Source organism: Cyprinodon variegatus, unplaced genomic scaffold, assembly GCF_000732505.1.
Source record: "Cyprinodon variegatus isolate N-32 unplaced genomic scaffold, C_variegatus-1.0 Scaffold362, whole genome shotgun sequence".
NCBI lineage: Eukaryota > Metazoa > Chordata > Actinopteri > Cyprinodontiformes > Cyprinodontidae > Cyprinodon > Cyprinodon variegatus.
In genome coordinates this window covers 280,137-303,507 of record NW_015150815.1, presented here as the reverse complement: position 1 = coordinate 303,507, position 23,371 = coordinate 280,137, and the positions used below count along the sequence as shown (strand labels likewise).

At 34.8% G+C, this 23,371-nt stretch overlaps 1 protein-coding gene across 1 annotated transcript in view; it reads left to right on the top strand.

The window, feature by feature from the left end:
• plppr1 (phospholipid phosphatase related 1) overlaps positions 1-23,371 on the top strand; it is a 62,739-nt gene that overhangs the window by 5,414 nt on the left and 33,954 nt on the right. Inside the window, exon 2 of the mRNA XM_015386270.1 lies at positions 18,329-18,439. Coding sequence (XP_015241756.1) covers positions 18,380-18,439 — 60 coding nt within the window. The 5' untranslated portion in view covers positions 18,329-18,379. The remainder of the gene's footprint in view (positions 1-18,328; positions 18,440-23,371) is intronic.

Below are 23,371 nucleotides of genomic sequence, written 5' to 3'. Positions count from 1 at the left end.
AATATGGCAATGCATCGCAATATTTCAAGTATTGTGATGCATCGTGATAGAATCGCATCGTGGCATGTGAATCGTGATTCGAATCATGACTTCTTTGCCAATACCCACCCCTAATAGGCAGATAAAACTCCTAGGGCTGCATAATATATTGGCACTTATATTGGCATCATCCAGTATTTGCCATCTTTAAGCATACTTGGGTTGGCAGATAAGTAAAACTGGGTCAGTATTATCAACTGATATTAATTTCCAGGTATTTTCTGTTTTTATTTTGAGGGCTATAGTCATTTTTGTTCATAGTACAGTGAAATCAAGTTCAATTAATTTTTTCCTTTCCCAAAGAGTTTTCTGTAGAAAGAAGCTTGGCTGATTACATCACGGCAGTGACAGTGCAGCAGTGCTTACTCCTATAGCAAGTGACAATGGTGAACAGCAGATTGAAATTAATCATTTCATTTAGAGAAGTCCTTTATTGTCGGCCAGCATTTTATAATTACGGAAAGGAGCAATTTGGTTTCTAGGACGTATCTCTTATTTTTAACTAGGGCTGTGTTTTGGCAAAAAAAATAATAGCCTTTTTCTGTCTTGTGTTTTTATTTGAAAACATTTTATTTGTTTTGTTTTTATTATCCTTTACACAAAACACAAGCAAAAAATATGTCCTATAGATATTTGTTTGTACAAACTCTTAGTAAAACATGAAATTCTACACAGTTATTTTTATTCTAGAGAATAGCTTGCGGAGTTCATCATCAGTCTTTGCTAGACATCAAGTGCGAAGTAAGTTTGTGCGATATGTAAAACTTTTCAAACCAATATTAGTCAGTCCAACAAATGACGATGGATGATAAATTTGGGCTGGTGACTTTGTAGGCAAAGACAATTGTCAAGCCTTAGAACGTGTCTTCTGCACCGCTGGTAATATTGTTAACCACCTGCCCACACTGATGAAACCCAGTAAGGTAAACATGCTTGTTTTCTTGTCAAAAATTTATATATTTCATCCAGTGGGAATAGCTTCCTCTTTTTCAGTTGCTCTGACTACATTATAAGACATGGACTTTTGATTGTTATTAATTTCTTTTTGTGAATGAGCAAAATCTAACAGATTGAAAACTGGAGCGGAGATTTCTTTTTATGGAAAAAAACTTCACGGGAGGGATCTTTTTCCTTTTTTTTTTTTTTTTTGTTGTTTAACATTGTTGTGATTAAAAACAAATCCGTAACTGATGGAGCGGCCTTTAAACACACTTAAATTTAAACTTCCTCTCTCTGGTTCTGGTTTGGCTGTTTCAAAAACAAAGAAAACAGTTTGGGTCTGTTTCACGAAGCAGGTTTACTGAAAACTCTAAGCTTTCTAAACCTGAAATATGGGAAACTCTTGAGTTTCCCAAAGAGAGTTTCCTCAGCCTATTTTTCAGTCACCGTAGTAATATTCTCCCCAGACCTAACCTGGGCGGGAGCAGGTTTTGTTCAGGAAACTCGGCGTATCCGCTCTCCCCCCTCCCCTTAGAGCCAATCACAATGTTTTATTTCCTGATTTAGTCAGGAGTTTTTTGTCGTAGTTTTTTGCGTAAAAAAGAAACTACTGTCCTACATGTTTGAGGTTTCCCCCTGATTCAACAGTTCTGACTTAAATAAATGGGTTATTAGGTTCCTCTGAAGCCCCTAAAGACTGCAAAAAGGCAATCTTGATTCAGGTGTGTTGGATAAGAAACATCTAAAACATGAAGGACAGTGGGTCCTGAGACTCATTGATTGTTGAAAACCCTTTTCTAAGACATCCCTAAAACAGGTTTGCTTCTTTGCAGGACCCCACCCCATGCATGAGGCTGTTGCTGAACTGGACAGCTCCTTCAGTGAAAAACTGCTGCATCCTTAATGCAGTGTTGCACTTTTTCTAATTGCTCGTTTTTGTCCCATTATGAATCCTAGTTGCGTATGTTACATGCCTATATGGCATACAAAACTGACAATAAACCTTATGTGAAAGAAAACTTTTTTCCTTCCACCGTGGTATCTTCCTCCAGTGCTTTGTGGTTTAGTTCTAATGCCCACTTATTAAAAGGAGCTACCAGTTGCTCTCCATGTGCATCGCTGAGCCCAGGCAGCCTAAGACTCTGCAGCTGGACCATCACCATTCCTTTTTTGGACCACTTGATAAATACTGACCAATGCCAACTGAAAAACTACTTAAGACTTATGGTTTTGGAGAAGCTCTCCCCCAGGCATAAACTTGTTCAATGCTTGCACCCATAGAGATTCATCCTGTCCAGGTTCCGGCATTGCTGAGTCCGTGCTTTGGACCAAGGGCTCAGACTGATGAGGCTCAAGGCCCACTGGACTATGCAAAGCCTCCCTCAATCTCCGGTTATGAGGGGATGAAATATTCTTCACTTCAAAAGATCTATCTGTATCATAACTACCACTGCTCTCTCTCTATGCTTCGATCACAGTAAACTGCCCCAGGGCGGCCTTGGCTATATTGAAGATTGGCACCATTAGAGTGTGAATGGATTAATGACTGGATGTAGTGTAAAGTGCTTTGGAGTCATTGGACTTTTAAAAGTACAGGCGATTTACTGTTAACCATTAAATACGAGTGAATAAAACTGAAAATCCTGTCTTCCCATGAGTGTGTTCCCCATGTGTTTTCACACCGTTTTAAACATTCAGTGACTCAGTACAAGTTTCTCTCATGCTCCCTTTCAAAATCTCTAGATGTTAGTCTATAATAAGATCAAACAGCCTTTTGATCTGTAAGCACTGAGCTATTTAAGAACCATCACAATAACATCCGCAGTCTTTTTAACCCAGCTGAAGATTAAGACAATTTTTCATTTTATGCCCTGTAACTTTTGTTTCCGACAACATTAATTAGATTAGTTTTGGTCATGCTTAGGGAGACCATTCTCTAAACTCTGCAACCTTTTCTGTGTCACTAAAGAGGTAGGTTACCTCTTTGGGTTGGTCTGCAACTGCAGATAGTGACAATAAGGTAAATAAAAGCAGTTTAAATATATAACTATAGTGGTTGGTGACAGTAATCTGTAACTATTATTTAATGTTAGCAACATCTGATTCAATGCAGATGAACTTTGCGCAGGTCCCTGAACCAACGAGAACAAGAGCAAGAGGTTATGGATGGCCTGTAGTAGACCAATTACACAGGTCCAGCTAGATGAACATTGGGTTATATATATATTTATATATATATATAGATTATTTATTTGCGAGTTGTGACATAAGGTTTTTCGAAGGCATTAAAGTACCGGTAATAGGGAAGTGACTGTTCCAACACTTGCAGTTCCGAATTCTCCCGAGTGGTGCCCGACTTTACACAGGTGAATGAAGTTATTGTGATTGGTCGATTATCAAGGGGGCAGGATTGTTGTGGAGGAAGGTTCGCAAGCAAGTTTGGTTGTGGCAAGTGTCTTGGAAGCATCTTGCTAACCAGTTAGCAACTTAGTGCTAGTAGTTTCACAATGTGAAATTACATTGAGACCAAGTAGCACTTAGCAACGACACTGTCAAGGAACGCTATGGACAGCGGAAACATGCAAGAGGAGGAGAGTTTTGCGTCGGAGGTTGTGGATGATTATCCTCTGTCATACGTTTTCTTATTTAGCGGAGGAAAGACGGCACAAAGTTGTAGTGGAAGAGGAAGGCAGGGCGGCAGAAGCTTGGTTTGCTGTAGAAGGTTTCCAGCCGTACATGTTTGAGCCCTTGCCTCGCAACGCTGCCAGTTCTGTTAGCTCTACGCCTGCCGAAGACACAGACGTCCATCCCTGTGAACACTAGGATGGAACTCAATGGGAAAGGAAATTATTATTTTTTCTTATTTCAACCGTTGCGTATATTAGCTGCAACGTATGAATCAAGATGCTATGTCTGAAAAAATTTGATTGACAGATGACCGTTGATAAATGATTGGACAAATTTAGGTGTACAAGCTGACATATAAATAACTGGCCTGCATAAAATAATATTTTTCTAACTTTTGGGACAATATGGTCTGATAAAGAGTACATTTATATACATGTTTAAGCCAGAAGGATTTGAAATTTAAAATATGACTTCCCTACGACTTTAAAGGCATAATAGAAATAATGGAGAGAAAGAATGAATTTCAGTAAAAGGAGCTGTCTAACAGAATGTGATGTTTCAACCTTTGTGTTCAAAACATTTTTTAAGAGGATTATGAAAATAAATCGTAAACCGATTCCTGTCTTCAACTTCAACTGTCATTTATGTAAAACTAATTTGTCTTAAGGTAAGAAAAGGGTTATATATTTGGGTATGAAAGTAAAACTTTCAGCAACTAGCTGCTCTGTTTTGCACAACCATTCAACCTCTTACTATCAGAAATTATAGTCTACTGCCTGGAAATTATTTCCTTTTTTCCCAAACATTTTTGTTTTATTTTTTTTTACAAAGACTTATTTATGACTGTCACAGATTATCTGTAGGCAAGACTTTCCATATGTTCTAATTTGCTCAATAAGCAGCCTGTCTGTTGGGTCTGAATGTTTTTCATCTCCAATAATTTGTCATGACTTCAGGCCTCTTGAAAAAAAAAGCATCAACATTTAAATGTTTTTTTCTTATTTTTATAACTTTTATAACCCACAGAGCATGAGTGAAAAGTCATTGAAAAGATGACATGATTTATGTCCAAAAGACGTCCTACCGAATGCTTTTATTTCAGATATCAGGAATACATGCTCAGTCAAACTAATACATATCAAAACTAGTAGCCTAAGCCTGTTTTGACCACAATAAGATTACGGGTTTATTTCTTGAATGGCAGTCAATCAATATATCCATTTACGTGAATTCATCTGGCAGCAATTGAGGATGAAGTGTAAAAAGATTCTAATATATAGAAACTGGACATCATCTCATGGAGTTCCTCCTCATTTTCAATCCATTACACAGTAAATACTAAGTGGCTGTTTGCAGCCACTTTGGATGCAATCATCGCAATAAATGATTGCGGTTATCAGGCCGATAAAATGGCTTCAGACTGTACCAGTAGGCACATAGGTTAACACCAACTGAATAGAAACCCTAAAATAGTTTATTTTCTCCCCTGCAAACTTCATTAATCTATTTATGTGTAATCTGAAAATAATTTCCGCAGTTCTTCATGTACTGTAAAAATAAATGAATAAAAAAAAAATAATCCGCAAATAAATCCCATATCCTGTCAACTGAGTTGTAGAATCCTCTCCCTATAAACATTTAATTATCTGTTAAAAAATGCCGATCATTCTTTAAAAAGACCTTGTCAAACCGACATGCAATGTTTTTTGTTTTTTTTTAAACCTACTGTGTCTAATCGACCTAGTAAATTGGCCAAGGTTGAAGACACCTGGTCCAACAAGAAATGCTGCAAGTGTTGTCTTGGCTTCTCCAGTGGATCTTCCATGGGATGCTCTGGACAAACCTGTCAAATCCATTGGGATCTCATCTTCTAACTTCTCAAGTTTGTATGAGCTGCGATTTACATGTTGTTACCAGATATCACAGCACACCTGTAGGGGTTTGGTGGAGTATGCTTTATGGGTCTGGGGTCGAATAAAGACAAACGAGCTTCTGGACAATTCTTCATATTGATATGGATGATAAACTCTAAAAAAGTACTATCAGTGTAAACTGAAGGCATAAAGAGGAAGACAGTGAAACCATGTATAAAGACAAGGAGCTGGTCGACAGAAGAAGTCCTTCAACTACTGAAACTTATGCAAGTTTTCTCTTTTATCCCTTTTCAATCCTCTGTGTCCTTTTTTTAGTCACAAATCTTTTGAACGTCTCACTCTGCTCATTCCCCTCTATACCTGATTGAATTCAAAGTTCTCTCTGATCTTTAGCCCCTTAGGGAGAAAGGGGTGGAAAGATGGAAGTTGCCTTTTGTGAAGTGTATATGTACATGTCTGGATTCTTTTTTATTGTAGATACATAAAAGGTCTAAAAACAATTCTTTGAATTGCTGTGAAATGGAAGACTGTGACTATTCAGTCACAGGATGCTGTTTAGATTCTGGTCCTGTCAAACGTTGGGGTTGTAAATAAAGTAATAAGTATGAGGCATGACAAAAAGAATTCCCAGGGAGCGCTTTAAAAAAAAATGCTACAAGGGAAGATTGAAAACTATTTATAGCACCAAATATGCTCGGTTGGCAAGAGTGTTAGCCATGGGACTTTACTTTTTCAGTCCCAGGGAGCTGTTGTGAAGTCAGCAGAAGAGGAGAGATGAAGCAGAGAGAAAATAAGATCCGCACATCTTGTTAACTATGAAGGTTTTTGTTTTTTTGTCCAAAACCCTCTTAGATTGTCATTGCAATTAGATAGAGGGTGTATAAATATATAAAAATAACGCAATAATTGACAGAGTTAAGAAAATAAACAAATAAAATACTGTAGTGTTTTTAGAATATAAATACTCTGTATATTGAGAATAAATAATCAATAAACAGCTGTGGGCATTTTTTTACATTAATGGCTATGTTACAATAGCAACAAAACCAGAGATGTGCAAAAAATGACTGCAGGATGTTATTTAACTAAGACAGAAACTGTGCAAAAATCAGCTTCAATGTGACGACTTATTGAGGTTGTTGGGAACAGTGACGGTTATAAAGGTTTACAGCTGCAGGGAGGAAGGATCTTTGATAACGCTCCCTGGTGCATTTAGGGTGCAGCAGTCCGTCACTGAAGGAGCTTTCCAGTTCAGCACCAGCTTCATGCCTGGGATGGGCATGTGTAAACCTTATGAAAATAATTTACACATATCCAGAGTCTGATGCTGCAGGTACTAATGCTGTATATGAAAATTCTATAATTTCATTAAGATGATTCCGACTATAGTATTGTGTTTGAATGGGTGTTGGAGCTAAAGAAAAAAGTAATTCAACAGGAAGTGATTTGAGACTGAATTATATCAACAGCTTGGTTTATTGAATCGTACTTCCACTCAACTAGAAGTGGAAATACTGATGTTTTACTTTTGAGGACAGAGAAACAATACATCTCACATCATGCTCAGTCATTCATGAAGCGGGTTTTATATATACAAATGATTGTGCACTCCCTTCTGGGGGTTCTTCCTCGCTGATATTAGACAGCTTCTAATTCTGGTCTGTGGACTGGGCATCAAACTAGGAATGGAAAAAATTTTTTTGATTCATGTAGAATTGTAGAGTTAGGACTGATTCTTGTTGCTCGACCCTAGGTTTGACATCGTTTATTTTTTAGATCTTTTGCCTACCGTTATATTTCTTAAAAAGTTGTATTTAAGGAATTTCATGATTCCGAAGTTCTGCGATCTTAAATATGTCTCTAGCTTTTTTTTAAATTAATCACCTATTTGTTTTAATTTCTTAAAAACATTTATAACTATTCAACATTTCATACCTTTGCAGTTTATTTTTTGCTAGAGCTGCTTGCTACAGTTCTTCACACACAGTCCATGTTTTCTTATCAACTTAAATGAAAAATGATTTAGGATAATAATCATAACATGTACATACAAGTTCTAATTTACTGTAAGGGGATGTGATGATGTATATCCAATAGATAAAAGCAGGAGGAGGCTTATACTGTAGCTGGTGTGGTTTGATCAGAGATCATCATGTCTCTTGTTTTTCAGGAGTCGTCTGGCCCAAACTCAAACCAGAACTAATGTCTATGAATAAAGTGTGCAGAATAAAGTCATTAAATGTACAGCCAAGTTATTATAAAAGCACAACATTACATGCTTCATAATTTAGCATGAATCAAATAGCAGGAAGTGTGAATAAAATCAAGTCAGAGTATAAAATTATTAATTTATAAGTGGTAACTTAAATGTGTGTAGATAGGGCTTGGCTATAATTTAATATCAATATATAACGCAATATACTTTAATTCAATAAAGGTGATATATTGGCTGCAACTAATGAATATTTTGCTAATCGATTAATTTGTCGATTCTTTTTTAGGAATGATCGATCAATAATCGGATGACCAAAGGTTCCTTAAAGAAGAGTTTGAACAGAATATAAACCAAGTGAAGCTATAATTGTTCCCTTTGAGGACTTCTGGATTGAGCATAATGGACAAAAAAGCTTTTCATCTTAAATACAAAAGTTTATATGTTTTTTTTACAATTTTAGTATAAAACAGCTTTGAGTGATTTGCTCTTTCAACTAAGGTCATGGTTTAGAGTCTCTATACTTAAGTTAATGATTAATCAATTACCTAATTAGCTGATGACTATTTTGATAATTGACTAGTCACAATTAATCCCATTTATTGTTTCAGCCCTAGTCAAAAGACATTTGCTTAATAGTTTATAATTTCAGTATTTTTCAGTGACTGATGGTCTGGGTTTTATATGTTTTGTTTTATAAAGAAAATAATATAATAATTATCATATAAATAATATATAATATAATAATATGATAAATATTGGAGCAGTTTTATAAAAATAGTGGAATAATTGTCAGAAGGTATCTGCTGTTGGCGTCTTTGGTCCACTTGCTGAAGCTTTTATTTTGTTTATATGGATGTTTAAATGATATCAACAAAAGTAAGAAATGTATTCTGATATCAGTTTTGATAAATTGTCCAGCACTCTGTGTGGAGAAGTCTAAGAAAATGTGCTAATATTCAGCATGTTTTGGTTTGGATTTTTTTTTTTTTAAAGGTCTTATCTATTGTTACAACATTTAAACTTTTATACTTCAACTGAAATGGGAAGGTGCTGAACTAGTCCCACCGGCCTGTGGAGTTTGGTGGCTGTAATAAGCTCAATAAATACTTTATATTAAAACAAAATAAGGATGTAATGATTTTTTTAAATCATTAATTTTAACTCCATGAATCAGTTTGACAGGTAAGCAATAACCATCATCGTGTGGCAGAAAAAAAAGAAAAAAAAAAAGATCAAGAGACGAGTTTTTAGATGTGATATTTCTGGGTTCAATTTTTCCCGTTTATCACCAGATTGGAGTTCAGTCATAACAAAAAATGTGATCACAACTGAGCGGTCAGGCACCGGAGACACTGATGAGTGCTGACAGGTCCATTGGGCCTGGAAGATGAGGCTGTCCTGAGGAGGATGATCTGATCTCGTCATTCCTAACTGTGAATAACTGGCACAGTGCTAGGATGAGAAATCTCCTTGGGTATTATTTTTGGACGTGTTTTTGAAATGTCTTTGGGTTCTAAAAGAAAGTTGCATCATTTCAAGACCTTGCTGTGACAAGGCCCAATTGTCCTGAGCTGTGAAGCTGGTCTGCTGTGAGCTAAATAAATGTCTGTGGAGTAAACTGTTTGACATGGAGTGTGGGCCCTTTAAATATTTTTGATTTGAATCATCTGTCACACAGCCTCTGGTGAAATCATTGAGTTCACAGTCAAACTGTCACATCCCATATTTTTTTTTTAAGTGCATTGCCTCTACACACTCAGGGAGAACATGAAATGAAAAAGCAGGCAGGCTGCAAGGTTTATGGCATTTGTTGTTTCGAGACTTATTAAGCGTTTTTACAATAGTACCCACCTCCTGAATTGGTAACATGGGCATCAATCTGCTTTTAACAGTAAAGTGAGCAAGACGAGGAACATTGATTTGCACTTTGACGTATGGTATACAGTCTCTGTGTAAAATTACCACTATTTTATTATGCTTTTTAACCATTTATAGGGTAGTAGCTAATAAAAAAAACACGCCATATATTAATTTAAGAGCACATGTGCTTCATTGTGGTAAAAGTTTGTTTTGTGATGTGCTATAGTCAATCTGTATTTTAATTTCTATTCGAAATTGCGATCTGGATCTTTTCAGAAATGATCTGTTGGACTATGTTTGGGTGATATGTTTAGTTTAATGTTTTAATTTGACAACTTTTGCAGTTAGTGTAATGAAGCATTTATAAATGCATTCAGAATGCAGCAGAAGAAAGCTGGTGGTTGCAGCCTGAACTTGATTCCCATTGACGAGCACGAATGCATAAAAATTGACAGCATATATCAGGGATTGGATAGACTGAACAACCTATAAGCTTAAAATCTTTATGTGTCAATCTCTAGAAATTACTTATATAAACATTGAGCTTATGGAACATTGGTTTGAGCTAGAAGCCCATTATTATAAAAAGTCTTAAAGACTTAAAGAGTATTTCTCTTGGTAAGTTCTTATAAAACTGTTTTAAAAAAGTCTCATTGCATACATAGACTTTCCCCACAGCATATGTCGGTAATACTGAAAACTCTTAAACCAATACTATCCTGAAGAAGCTTTTAATTCAATGTGATGAGTTAAATCCTGTTGTTCACCTAAAACAAACCTCCATTCTCCTTTAGAGGTTATAGCAGTGGTGGCTGGCCAGTATAGGGTGCTAGGGCGCCACCCCACCCACCTAATGGCCTTGATTAAGAAATAAAAAAACAAAAACAGGGTTTCCGTGGGTCATTAAAAATCATTAAAAGTCATTAAATTATTATTTTTTTAAATTAAGGCCTGAATTGGCATTAAAATTCATTAAATGTGATTAGCATGGCAATAAAAATGCTTTATTCAGAAAAATAATGTTTATAAAAGCAATTTGTTAAATGATATATATTTGCAAATATATTGCGATATATTATATCGCAATATATTTGCGTATTTGCGAGGAACTGCTTCCGGTTGATCATAAAGCCGTATGTTCGGAAAAGAAGCTTGAGGTGGAGAAAAAGCTAGAGAATGGGGAAAGTCATGGGTGCTTGTTGATGGCATTAAGAGCATTAAAAGAGCATTAAATAAGAGTTACTCATACCTGTATAAACTTTGAAAAAACAAATTAATTCTTTTGCCATAAAATAAATACTTTTATCTTAAAAAAATCTAAAACTGACTAATACCTTCTTATCAAACTGGTACATTATTTTTTTAGGTTTGTATCAACATATTAGGCCATGCAAAAAAAAAGATTTCCTATCACAAAGCCTCAGAAGGGCAAAATGTATGTACAAAAAGTAAACCTGTACATAAAATTTTGTTTTTTGTTGTTGGCATTCATATAAATATACTGGTGTGATCACTTAGTACTGTATATGTTTGATTGGTTTTTGGTATACGTCTATCTTGAATGTATATTCCCCCCTGGAGAAAACTCCACCAGCTGCCACTGGGTTACAGAGATCTATAAATATAGCTTTATGCAAACACAGAAAAACTTTGCAATTAAAAAAAAATTATGTTTCTAATTAATACAACAATTAGGGGAAACATAAAAAGGCAAGGTGTCCAAGGGTTTGCTAAGAAGCCAACAGCAACACTTGCAGAGCTGCTGGAATTCCTGCTTGGCACTTCTCTTACTCTAATTGTGTGAGCAATGTTTAACATACACGTCAAAGATAAATAAAGAGGACTTCTTTAGAATAAAACACCAAGTCTGGCTGAAATCCCCTGGTAGATTGGTTTGAATTACCCACTGTAACTATCCACAACGCTAAAGGTAGGTTTAAGATCAAATCTGCATCGCAGTTCATCAAAAGGAAATGTCCACTGTGAAATATGATCTGATCTGGGGTTGTTTTCTTCAGATGCCTTTGATGTTTTTATCAAGTTTAGTGAGAATATAATCAGTTCTGAAAACCAGCCAGCTTTGAACAAGAATATACAGGTATCCTTTAAAAATGCATGTCAATATGAGGGGCGGAATTTATTCAGCCCTCAAGAGCCAAAAATGGTCTCATAAAGTAGAGCCATGTTCTTTTCAATCATGCAAAGCGGCTAAAACTGCAAAACAAAAAGGAGTAAAGTTGTGATATCAGAGCAGCATGATGAAATTATCAAATAAAAAGTTTACTTTATGCAATTGTGACTAACAATTTTAAATAGCGGTGCTTCTAATGCAGAAATGGCCCGCCCTCATCCAGAAAGTTGAAATTCAGATAGATTTTATTGCTTATGATCAGTGTAAGGCAAGCCTTTCTTTAAAAATTAACAACAGACCGTCTTCATAGACAAAAATTCACATTTTGTTGTTCCTTAATCAGAATTCCTAACTAAATCTGCAAATAAAATCTATGGGGGTCGGAAAAGGCTGAAGGAAAGCTGTCCTTAAAATCTAATAAATTCTGGAGAAATGGTTTTAAAGGGATTTATCTTGACTCTTTTGTCTCCAGCTCACTAAACCTGACATCTTAGCAGGGATATGTAGACTTGTCAGTCTGATTAGTTGGATGACCTCTAATCCTGCCACAAACTCCAAATTGAATATTGGTCTGGACTTTGACTTTGCTGTGCTTTAATCTACTGTTTCATTGTAGCTTGGGCGGCATCTTTCACTTTGACAAATATTTTTGCAACATCTAACAGATTATTTTTCAGGGTTGTCTTTTATTTTACTCTTTTTAAATAACATTTGCTTCCAGCATGGGTGTGATAGAATTCTCCGCTTTAGTGTTAAATAACTAAATGGGTGTATAGTAGATCCCAGATTGTACTAAATGAGATGTTCTGTTTTATTTAGAGTTCTTTAAGTGTTTGAAGATGTACTTAGTTTGTTGCGATTGCATGTGAGCTGCAAAGAGGTTATTTCTCATGAGTATAGTAATTTAATCCTAGTAGCTTTCAATCTGAGTGCAAATATAACTACTAAATGTCTTTTCTGGGCGGCTGATTTGTTTCTACTTAAAAGCCACTGAGTCGTAGAAGGCCAGGGAAGTTTTTATTGTGCATTGAGATGGATTCCATTGGTTTTCAGTAGGACTCTTTTTATTTTTTTATTTTTTTTTATAGGTTTTTCTCTTTTTTTTGTGCCATTCTGAGGCTCCTTGAGGCATGCAGGCCTTTTCAGGTGGCTGCTCACAGTTTCGGAGCCCTGTGAGAGCATCCTTAAATAAGAAAACCTCAGTTTAAATTTCTCTTGACAGCTGTCTGCTTGGTTGAAGTATCCTTGAAATGGAGAGTGAGTCGCCTCTTGCTCTGCAAGGACAGAATGTTAATGTTTACGCTGATCTTCTTCAAGCGAAGACCAGGATTAATTAGTAGCCGGTAAGCAGAGGAATTAATCATATAGACCCAAGTCTTTTGCTGCAGGTAGTGTCTCTATGACACTCCTGCAGGGGTTTGTTTTGCTCAAACTCTGTCTGGGACACAGACTGATCTCTGGTATCTGATGTCGACCTGAGCCGTCTGGGTAGAGTGTTAAGTGAGTTTGGGACAGCTACTTAGGGACTGATTAGACCTGCCAGCGTCAATGTTGGCTGTCGGGGCGTAATGCCAGGGTTGAAGTGTTTGGTTTCAGATGGGAAAGGAATTCAAGAGCAGTGAGCATGAGGGGTTTCCAGTGAGCAGACTGATCATTGGAATAACATCACACAAACTATTATTATGATAGAAAATCGCTCTCTACAACAGCAAAATACTTTTTTTTATTACCTCATAATATACACTATATTGATATTGTTATATAAAGTTTCAGTTTATACTGTGAAATTACATGAAAACAAGACCAAATATCACTATTTAACAGGAATTAAACAGAAAAATTGTAATAGTTAATGTTATTGGTGTAGCCAAGTAGATGCTTTTGCACTTTTTTTGTTTATAAGTATGGTTGTCAAAAGTATCGAAACTCAAAAAAGTATCGATACTGAAACGTATCCGGATACAATACTCATTTTTAAAAGTATCGATACAGCCATCTAAAGTGCAGAATAGTGGAAATGCACTTTCAGAACACTGTGATTAAATAATTCTGTATTTTTCAGTTTCAGACTTTTTCTGTAAGAGGTGCAGCTGCTGAGAATTATTTTTGTTTAACTGGTTTGGCTAGTGTCATTGTTATATCTGCAAAGCATAGCCAAGGAAGGAACACTCAATTTTAATTTTGTAAGTTTATTCAAGCTTGCTTAATATTGTGCACAGCATACAACCTCAAAATATTATTCTTATTGTTTTTTTTATTTATTTATTGTATTTTTTTTAGTAATGAAAATATTTCTGTTGAATTTTAGAGTCTTTGTTTTTATTCTTGTGGCATCGAAAATAGTATCGAGTATCGAATATTTTACTTAGTATCGGTATCGAGTTGAAAAGTTTAGTATCGTGACAACCCTATTTATAAGGCTCTAAATGTACAGTCATAAAAGTATTGGCCAAAGATGGAAGAATACTTTGTATTTTCATCGATACCATTGTAGTAGGGCTGCAACTAACAATTATTTTGCAAATCGTTTCATCTGTCGTTTTTTTTTTGATTAATCGATTAATGATTGGATAGCCAAAGGTTCCTTAAAGAGTTTTGTTCTTGTAATAATATGACTTTATTCTCGTACTGTAACAACTTTAAATTCTCAAAATGGAAAAAAAAAAAATCTTTAGCCTGGCCCTAATACTCTTTTTGGCTCAACAGATGAAATGCACTTTTAACCTTGTGATCATCTCTCCCTACTCATATTACAGACAATTTAGTCAGATTGGTGAAAAGTTTCTGTGAAGGAAAACCTGTCGAATTCACCCAGTCATTGACTTGCAGGGCATGCTCCTCCTGGATGGTTTTACTCGTATAAATTCTCTAAAACATTTACTGCCTGGTCTTAAATAATGCTAATTTATGTTAGAAAATCCTGCTATATTTTTTTTGACTTGGTCTGGTTTGCCAAATCTACAATTTGCATTTAAAAATGTTCTTTATTCAGATGATATTAGAGTGTTAGTATACTGTATGCAGAGAGGCCACCAATAACTTTTTGTGTCGTTTAACTGTCCTATGTGGGTCTGTTTTTAAAACTGACTGCTTCAAGGGAACGAAGGCATTTTTTTTCTGACTATGACGTTTATTGTGACGTAAAGACATGGATCTGAAATTGATCTCTGGCTGTAAGAACAACATCCAATCTGTTTTAAAATATTAAAATAAAATGGCTTTAGTGCAGACTCTGGTGAAGCACCAGTACTTTTGACCTTTTTTTGCTTTAGAAATGTACAAATTGCATTTTACTATTTTTTTTTTCAAATGAGGATATTCTAGTAGTCCTTTACAACCAATTTTTGGTTTTGAGTGACGCTCTGAGATGAACTGGTGACCTGTCCATGCTATATCCTGTTTTTTTTACACAGACTAGAGAGAGATATCAGCCTCCCAGAATCATTGGTTGGTTGTTCTTTCTTAATGTTTTTTTTTATTAAAACAATGATGGAACAATGCTGCCCCTGGGGAAAAAAATCATTTGCAACTGCATGAATTAGTTAAGCCCAATCTAAAGTCTCTGTGTGAAAGCAGACTAGATCAACTAAACATGTACATGTTTTTACTTAAACAAATCCCTGGACTTATTCCTGCACTATTCCTACATTGAGAATATTCTCTCAATTTCTGACTGATTCAAACATTTTAATTAGAAAGATTATAAAACAAAAACAAAGTGTCAGAAATCTGTTAAACAATTAATAATAGGAGTTGTTGAATTGATTAATTTGGTAATACAAGGGTACCATATCTTTTATAATCAGGACTTTTTAAATTTTTATTTACTCTTGTTTTGTGTATCTTAATATACGTTCTGATAAAGTCCAAGTTTATTCCCCTCATTATGACAATACAATATAAAAGTGCTTATTGCTAATTAGAACTGTAAAAACAAAAATAAAGCTTCATATTTGCCTCCTGATTGCAAATTAGTCTTAGAAATCAAAATGCAAATAAATCAAGGCTACTTAATAAAGGATCTATAACTTTAGCCAGCGGCTAAAGTTATAAATTTATATATTTTTATATATATATATATATATATATATATTTTTTTTTTTATGGAACTCTTTTACCAATTTTTTTATTTTTTTTTTTTGATTGGCCTTTATTTTAATCATGTCTAACATTGTACCCTCCATAGTCATTTATTTACAACATAGAGGTTTCATTTTATTTTAGTCGTGTTGTGTTCAAAGACCCAAGAAATTGTTATTTTTCCAATCATCAGGTGATTCACTTGCCAAAATGTTTTACCTGGTTAATTGAGATAAAACATTACATACATTATCTGCTCACCTTTGAAAATGCTTTGCATTTTCCTTTTGTTTAAGATGATTTTTCTCTAACTTTTATTGTGTTTTAGGTTAAAGTTGACCACACTTCTTTTCTTTCCCTTTGAGAAATGTCATATATTTCTTTCTAAAGGGTTGTATTTTTGCCATTCATTGCTGCTTTTTTCTCCGAAGGAGGATAAAGTAATACATTCTGTTTTCAAAGCATTCATTATTCAGGATTGTGCATTAAAACTGCAGGGGATCAAACAAGAAACTTTATTCCCAGATGGGAAATTAAATGCAATTACAGCCTTATGAAACATTCATGACCACCTAATTTCATCTGAAGATCAGAGCTTTAAATCTAAGCTAACTGCAGCATGATCGAATATGTTTGACTTTCCTAATAAGCCTTTAAAACTAACCATTCCTCCTGAAATTAGCAGAGCTTCCCAACTTGCACATCCGTTACCTGAAGCGATATCAGATGTCACAAAGATGACATTTCTGTCTGTTTTACTAAATGAAGCAATTATAAGTATTAATAAGATCTTTCCCACCAGGGCTGGAAAATTCCACTTCCTGAGGGCCTGTATTCTGCAGAATTTAGATGCCTTCCAGGTGAAACATACCTGAATGGATTAACAGAAATACCTCCTCAGTCAGTTTCTCCAGAAACCTCTTAATCATCTAATCACTTGAATCAGTGTCTTGGACCAATTAGACATTAAAAAGCTGCAGGATGCTGCACCTCAGAAACTGGAATTGTGGTTTAAAGGGAGATATCAGTGTTAGTTTAGATAAATGGGAATAAGGCTGTTTTTTATTTTCTCAATTAAAGAAATATTATTCTTGCTGTATTTTAACATTTTGTAGTTTTTGCATTTCGGTTTACACATTTGTTGAATTTCATGATGAATCAAAGATGAACCATTTAACACAGCTGTTCTGTATATAAATGTTAGTCTGTTCATTCATTCTTCATAAAAAGACTCTAATCATACATGTTTTCACCTTTATTTTAAACTTTGTTATTTTTACATCTATTTGCGGTGACCGTACCTAGAGCATTTTGATTGACCATTGTTTTTTTATAAGAAGCCTTAATCAGCATGGCTCTAAAAGTTTTTCATTTAAGTGGCGCTTAAATAAGAAAAAAGAAAAAAGTGCGCAGGAAACTGTTTTTATTGCAGTTTCTTTTTTTCGTTTTTCTACAGTACACTGCCAGAAATTGTCAATAAAGTAAATCCACTTTTCTCAAAACAAGTGCATTTTACTTGAATTGAGCCGGTAAGGGAGATACTTTGCCAGTGAAAAAAATATAATTTACATTGAAAATAAGAGAAAAAAAACTGTAGTCTCTTTTTTTCAAGTGCATAATATCTAATTATTTTATTTTAAAGTTAAAAATACTCATTTTGTTGGCATATCACATTATTTACCTATTCAAACTCAGGGTAAATACACTTATTTTAAGAAATGTTAACTCATTGTTATATTGTTTTTGCAATGTAGAATAGCTTTTGTCCATAACAACCTTCATGCATTCCTGTAAAACTGATACTGTTTAAAAAGCAGCTTTCTTTCCAGATACCTTTTAGATCTGTGGACATTACAGTGCCTAGAATATTATATATATATATATATATATTTGTTTATAGGAGAATTTTTAAGTCCAAATAGTTTGTGCCAAATAATTTTTGTTTTTATGATAATAAACTTTTAATGACTGACACTGCTTCAGTTTCCAGTTTTAATAATGCTTGACTGACTCCATTCTTATTTATCTGAATGTGGATTTAACACATCCAAACTCACTTAGCACTTAAATATTGATTTGTTTGAGCAACTATATACAGTAATATGATAAACTTAAATGGAAGTAAAATAGGTTCCCTTAATCAAAAAATAATGGAAACGAGAAATGAAAGAATTACACAAACATAATATTTTAATGCAGACTGTATATGATCTGAACTTTTAAGCACAGTGCATTAAACATTAAACCACATATTAATCTGTTTAGAAGCCCTAAAAGTGGAAATGTTGGTGTTCTGTTACATATAACAACAAAAGAAAACCCATTACTGCTTTTGATCAAAGCCAATTAAAGAAACAATGGTAGATAACATGGACTGGTTGAAGATTTCAATGCTAATAATAATAATAGATCTTTTTATTCTAAGTGCTGCATAAGTGCCCTTGTTCTGTCAGTTAGTTATTTCCACTGTTCCTGAAACAGATTATAACCGGTACTGTAGAATGTGTGTCAGTGTTAAATGATGAGATGACAACTGACTCTTGACTTTTTATGTCTTCACAGAGTGAGCATCTTTGAATCCTAAGAGCACAAAGTCTCCTCACGGGAGACAAAATGGCGTCCAACAACACTTTACGCAGCTACTCCATCATTCCCTGTTTCATTTTTGTGGAGGTAAGCAGATGTGTGTTCATGCATGGGTATCAGTAATTAGGTTTTGATATAAAAAAAAGTGCAAATGCAAATATTTAGATGCTTTTTGGGGATTCATGATTGACCGGCTAACTGGTGTGATTCATGATCTTTTTATTTTGACCTTTTTTCTACTTTTTTGTTAATCAAAAGTAATGTTGACAAAGCATCTTGGCCCCTAGATGTTTTCATTTACTAATTTTACGTGGTGTTAAAGTATGCAAAGGCGATTGACTGCTTGCCAAAGCTTCAGGATTTGACAATATACAATATCTAGAATATACAGCCAAAGCTGTAGCTTTGTTTGGGAACAGAATTTGTCATAGTTAACATTTAACAGTTAACATTTCTAATTATTTATTAGAAATTGGTTTTATATGGCAGATATTTTGCACCAGTTCCTTTCTTTGAGCGACGGGGAATGTGGGTTCGTCCTATAACTGGTGGGTTGCTGGTCTGCTCTGTCTCTATCAGAGCCATTCATTATGTGTTTTTTTGTTTCTGCATTTTTGTATTTTACTTTTCTTTTCCTACTTGCTTTGATTCTGTTTTATTTTCCTATATTTTAATCATGTAAAGCACTTGGCATCGTCTTTGTACTGAATTGTCCTCTACAAATAAATTTGCCTTGCCTTGCCTTGCCTATCAATGTGTCGATGGGCAAGACGCTTTACTGGTAGTCATAGGACTCGGTGGCAATGCTGTACGGAAGCCTCACCTCTGTTAGGAAAGCTGTAGCTACAATCTACCTTAGCACCATCGTTATTGAAATGTGGAAGTTAATTGGCTGAATGACTGAAAGTAGTGTTCTGACTTGGAAAAAGTCTAGGTCAGTTACCATTTCTGCCACCAATGATTTATGATGGTGAAAAATTGTCATTTTTTATTTAATAAAATAAAAATGTTGATGCTATCTAAAATGGTAATACTATCTAACAGTAATTCCAGTGTAGTTGGCAATGATACACAGTAAATAGTGACACAAAGAAGATACATGCATATATGAGGGATGATTTATAGCTGCAGATGGCCACTTTAGGTGAATTATAGGCAGCTCACCAGAGCATGAATTGTTAGACAAAGTGGAGAGCTGAATGTGTATTTGTGCCTCTGTGTATCTTTGTGTGTTTAGGGATCTCTGCAGCCTCTCCATATTTAATTATAGTGTCAGCAGAAAGTCTTTAATCAGATAGATATCTCAGGACACTAGACTCTCTACTCTATTTTCTTTTGTTTATAAAATTGTCACTTGCACTCATTCGCCCCCCCCTTATGGATTTCTTAAGGTTTTGCTCTTTTACACACTTTGATGTTTCAGAGCATGAAACATTTCTCAGTTTTAGTTATATCTGTAAATACCAAACCGATTCCAATATACTGATTTACATTTCTCTTCCTCCATTTACATGATAATCGTGACCCAGGGATTTAGAAATGTTAAAAAAGGTTAAATTTAAACAAAAAAAGAAACATTTCTTAAAATATGTTAAACAATGAGTAGGAAAAGAAGCAGTGGATAATATATGCACTTCATGTGTATTGAAGGCATTGCTGCTGAATGCACTAATGAATTGGTAGACCAATAATTGGTCGAGGCTGATACGAAAAAAATGCAAATATTGTCCGAAAATATAGATCTTCTTCTTATAAGCAGTCTTTTAAATTTTCCCACAGTTATGATTTGCTCTCGGTCTTGATAAGAACAGTTCTTTCTTCCTATTCAGCAGCAAAATGGTGGGAAATTTACTGATTTTTTAGGGACCAGAGATAGAACTTTGTTAGAAACGGAAATAACTTGTGCTTAAAGATAAGCCTAGCACTGAAACCGGTTTGCTTATACCAGTCCCAATGAGAACTCATGCAGGAAGTCTTAGAATAACCCAGAACGACATTTAGTCTTTAGTGTAGATTTTAATTCAGTTTAGGCAGAAATAGTATGAATGATTCTGGTTTCAGAGTAAAGCCACTACTGACTGAGGCAGAATAATTTAGCCAAAAATCTAATTGAGATTATTTTGAACAGATATTTATTTTATCATTTTATTAGCTCAAGCATGTAGATGTTTCACTCCAGGGTTTCAGTTTTTTCATGACCTTGAAAGCTTGTCATTGATTCATGACTTTACAGTCACCTTTCAATGAAAAAGTTCTATTATAATACATGGGTCTACATCTAGCTTCAACTCTCTCTTCCCTTCTGTGTGGCATCAAACCCACTCTGAGTGTCTTACCTAAAGCACCGGAGCAAGAAATGTAGTGTTACTCATATTAAATGTAATTAACTTAAATTGATTGCTTCTGCAATTTAAAATATGTGTTTTTCTATGTTGTGATCATATTGCAAATGCAATGAATTTCCCAGCCCTGCTACTGACCAGAATGAACAATAAGGGCCAAACATCCAAAAACATCTTGATGAGGATAAAGACTTTTGGCAAAATTTAATTTGAAGAGAAAAGCATCTGATAACATCTGTTACATCAAACACAGCAGTCTGGATAAGAACATGGTAGACTGTAAAATGCATGAGGTTGACTTAATGTTTTAAACTTAAAAGATGATACTACGTGGAGGTTACACGCATTAACTTTCCGCTCCTCAACTAACATAATAATTTTTAAGAAATTGAACTTAGTGATGTAAGCTCTTTGTGAGGGAAGCAGCCTTTAAAGCTCACCCTATTGCGAAGTTCATCTAATTTGGTTTCGATGCTACTCCTATGTTCCTATTTGTTTCAATGTTAATCATGCATTCTTCCTTTGTAATGTAATTAAACTTATTGCAGAGGACACTGGGAACAGTGAAACTGTTTATATGGGTGAATCATTAATGTTTGATTCATCTAGCATTGCTAGACGCAATTAACCATAACAGCAGCCTCACTCATGGTGTCATCTGGTCGCACCTACACATAGCAAAAAAAAAAATCTGCCAATGATGTTAAGTTTAGATATTCCAGCAGAGTAAAGTTTTTCTGTCATACTGATTATTTTTTTAAATTTAAATCAAACACATTTCCTCATTTACACATAGCTTTCCTGTCATTCACATTTTCTGACCCATAATATTGCTCTTTTTTTCACATTTTTTTCCTCACCTGGAAACATAATTTTACAAATTAAACTTACCTGTACAAGAAGCTCTGAGTGTGGAACATAAAAGAAAAATATTATTTTCCTACCAACTAAATGTAGGCGATTCTAATTAGAGTGATTCTTCTTTTAACAAACCGTCTCAGATACCAAGAAATGGATTGAAAGGGTAAAAACAAAAAGCAAATTGCATAACAAGACAAAATATAACTAATACAGATGGAGCAAATTCATTTGGGTTTCATTTTTTTTTTTATCATTGTGACTCATTGCTTTAGCATCGTCCTTCCTTTAGATAGTGCCTCGTTACTCTCCGCTGTGCTAATTTGCTGGTGTCAAGGCTAGAACCCGACATTAAATGTTTAATTGGGCTTTGCTAATTACGGCGATGCAGTTTGTTTACTGACGTTTCACTGGGGAGAAGTTAAAGTAAATCACTAATTACATTGTTGTTGCATAAACACTTTGGTTGTTAATGTTGTGTTCAGGATATTCAGACAGTTATGATGCTGTCTGTCTCCCAACACTGATTTAATTGTGTGATGAAACAAAATCAAATTTTTAACGTTTGCCATGAAGAAGGCTTTTAGGGACTAAAGAGACAATATCTTTGCTATTTAAATCATAACTATAATTTTTTTTCTGTTATTACTTTAATTTAGGTGATGTCTTTTATAAGCTGCTGCTAGTTAGAAATTCATGCTTACATTTAGTGTGAAGAGCTATTTTACCCGTAATAATGTTTTTATGAAAGACAGTCTCTCTTCTATTTGACAGATAATATTGCTCTTATGTAATCCTGCCACAGTGGTTGCCATTTCATGGGAATATCAGGCTCTTTTTTTCCATGCCATCAAGTCAGCCAAAAGCAATTCAACAGACCATTACTGGTTATTGATGAAGCGCCTCCAAGGTTAATCTGCGGAAATAAATATCCATCCATCCAGCAGTAATAAATAATGTGTTGGAATAGGACATCTGGAATAGGGCTTAAAACTATCGATTATTTTGCAATTAATCTGTCGATTAGTTTTTTGATTAATCCATTAATGATCTGATAGCCAAAGGTTTTTTGAAGGAGAAATTTTAGGAAATGAAACTAGATGAAACTCAAACTTTTCCACTTGAGGAGTTCTGGATCGAAAATATTGGTGGACCTTTTTCTTTTTTATGTTAAATGCAAAATGTTTAAATAATATTTTTACAACTTTGATATAATTACTGCTCTAAGTGGGTCGTTCTGAGAGTAAAGGCATGTTTTAGAGGCTCTATACTCCAGTTAACGATTCTTCGATTACTAATTTAGTTAAGGATTGTTTCAAAGATCGATTAATCGATATTAACCTGATTAATTGTTGCAGTCCTAATCTGGAGAGTGTTTGAATTTAGTTTATTGGAGAAGGAAACTTTCGTGGAATCTGAGATTTTTGGAGCAGGTTGTGTCAACTTGCATCCATCGACCACTTTATTCACTTTTTTACACAAATAGCTGATCAGGTAATAGAATGGCGGCACATGGATGCATGTAGACGTCTGGATGTAATGGAGTCAGCCTTCTCAAGATTATAGGAAGCATCACAATGGGGGAAATAGAGATCAAGGTGACTTTGTACATGGTTGTATTCCTGAAATGTCAAAAGGTGTATTTCCCAGAGCTTGTTAAGTCTGTACACAAAGAATCAAGGTGCTTTTGAATCTAAAAGAGAATCTGAACTTAGACTCTGAGGTCTGTTTGTCTTCCCTACAGTAGTAGGATCATCAGTTTGTTTTTACACATTTTAATGATTAAGACAGGAATTGGTATCACGACTCCTGGAGGGCC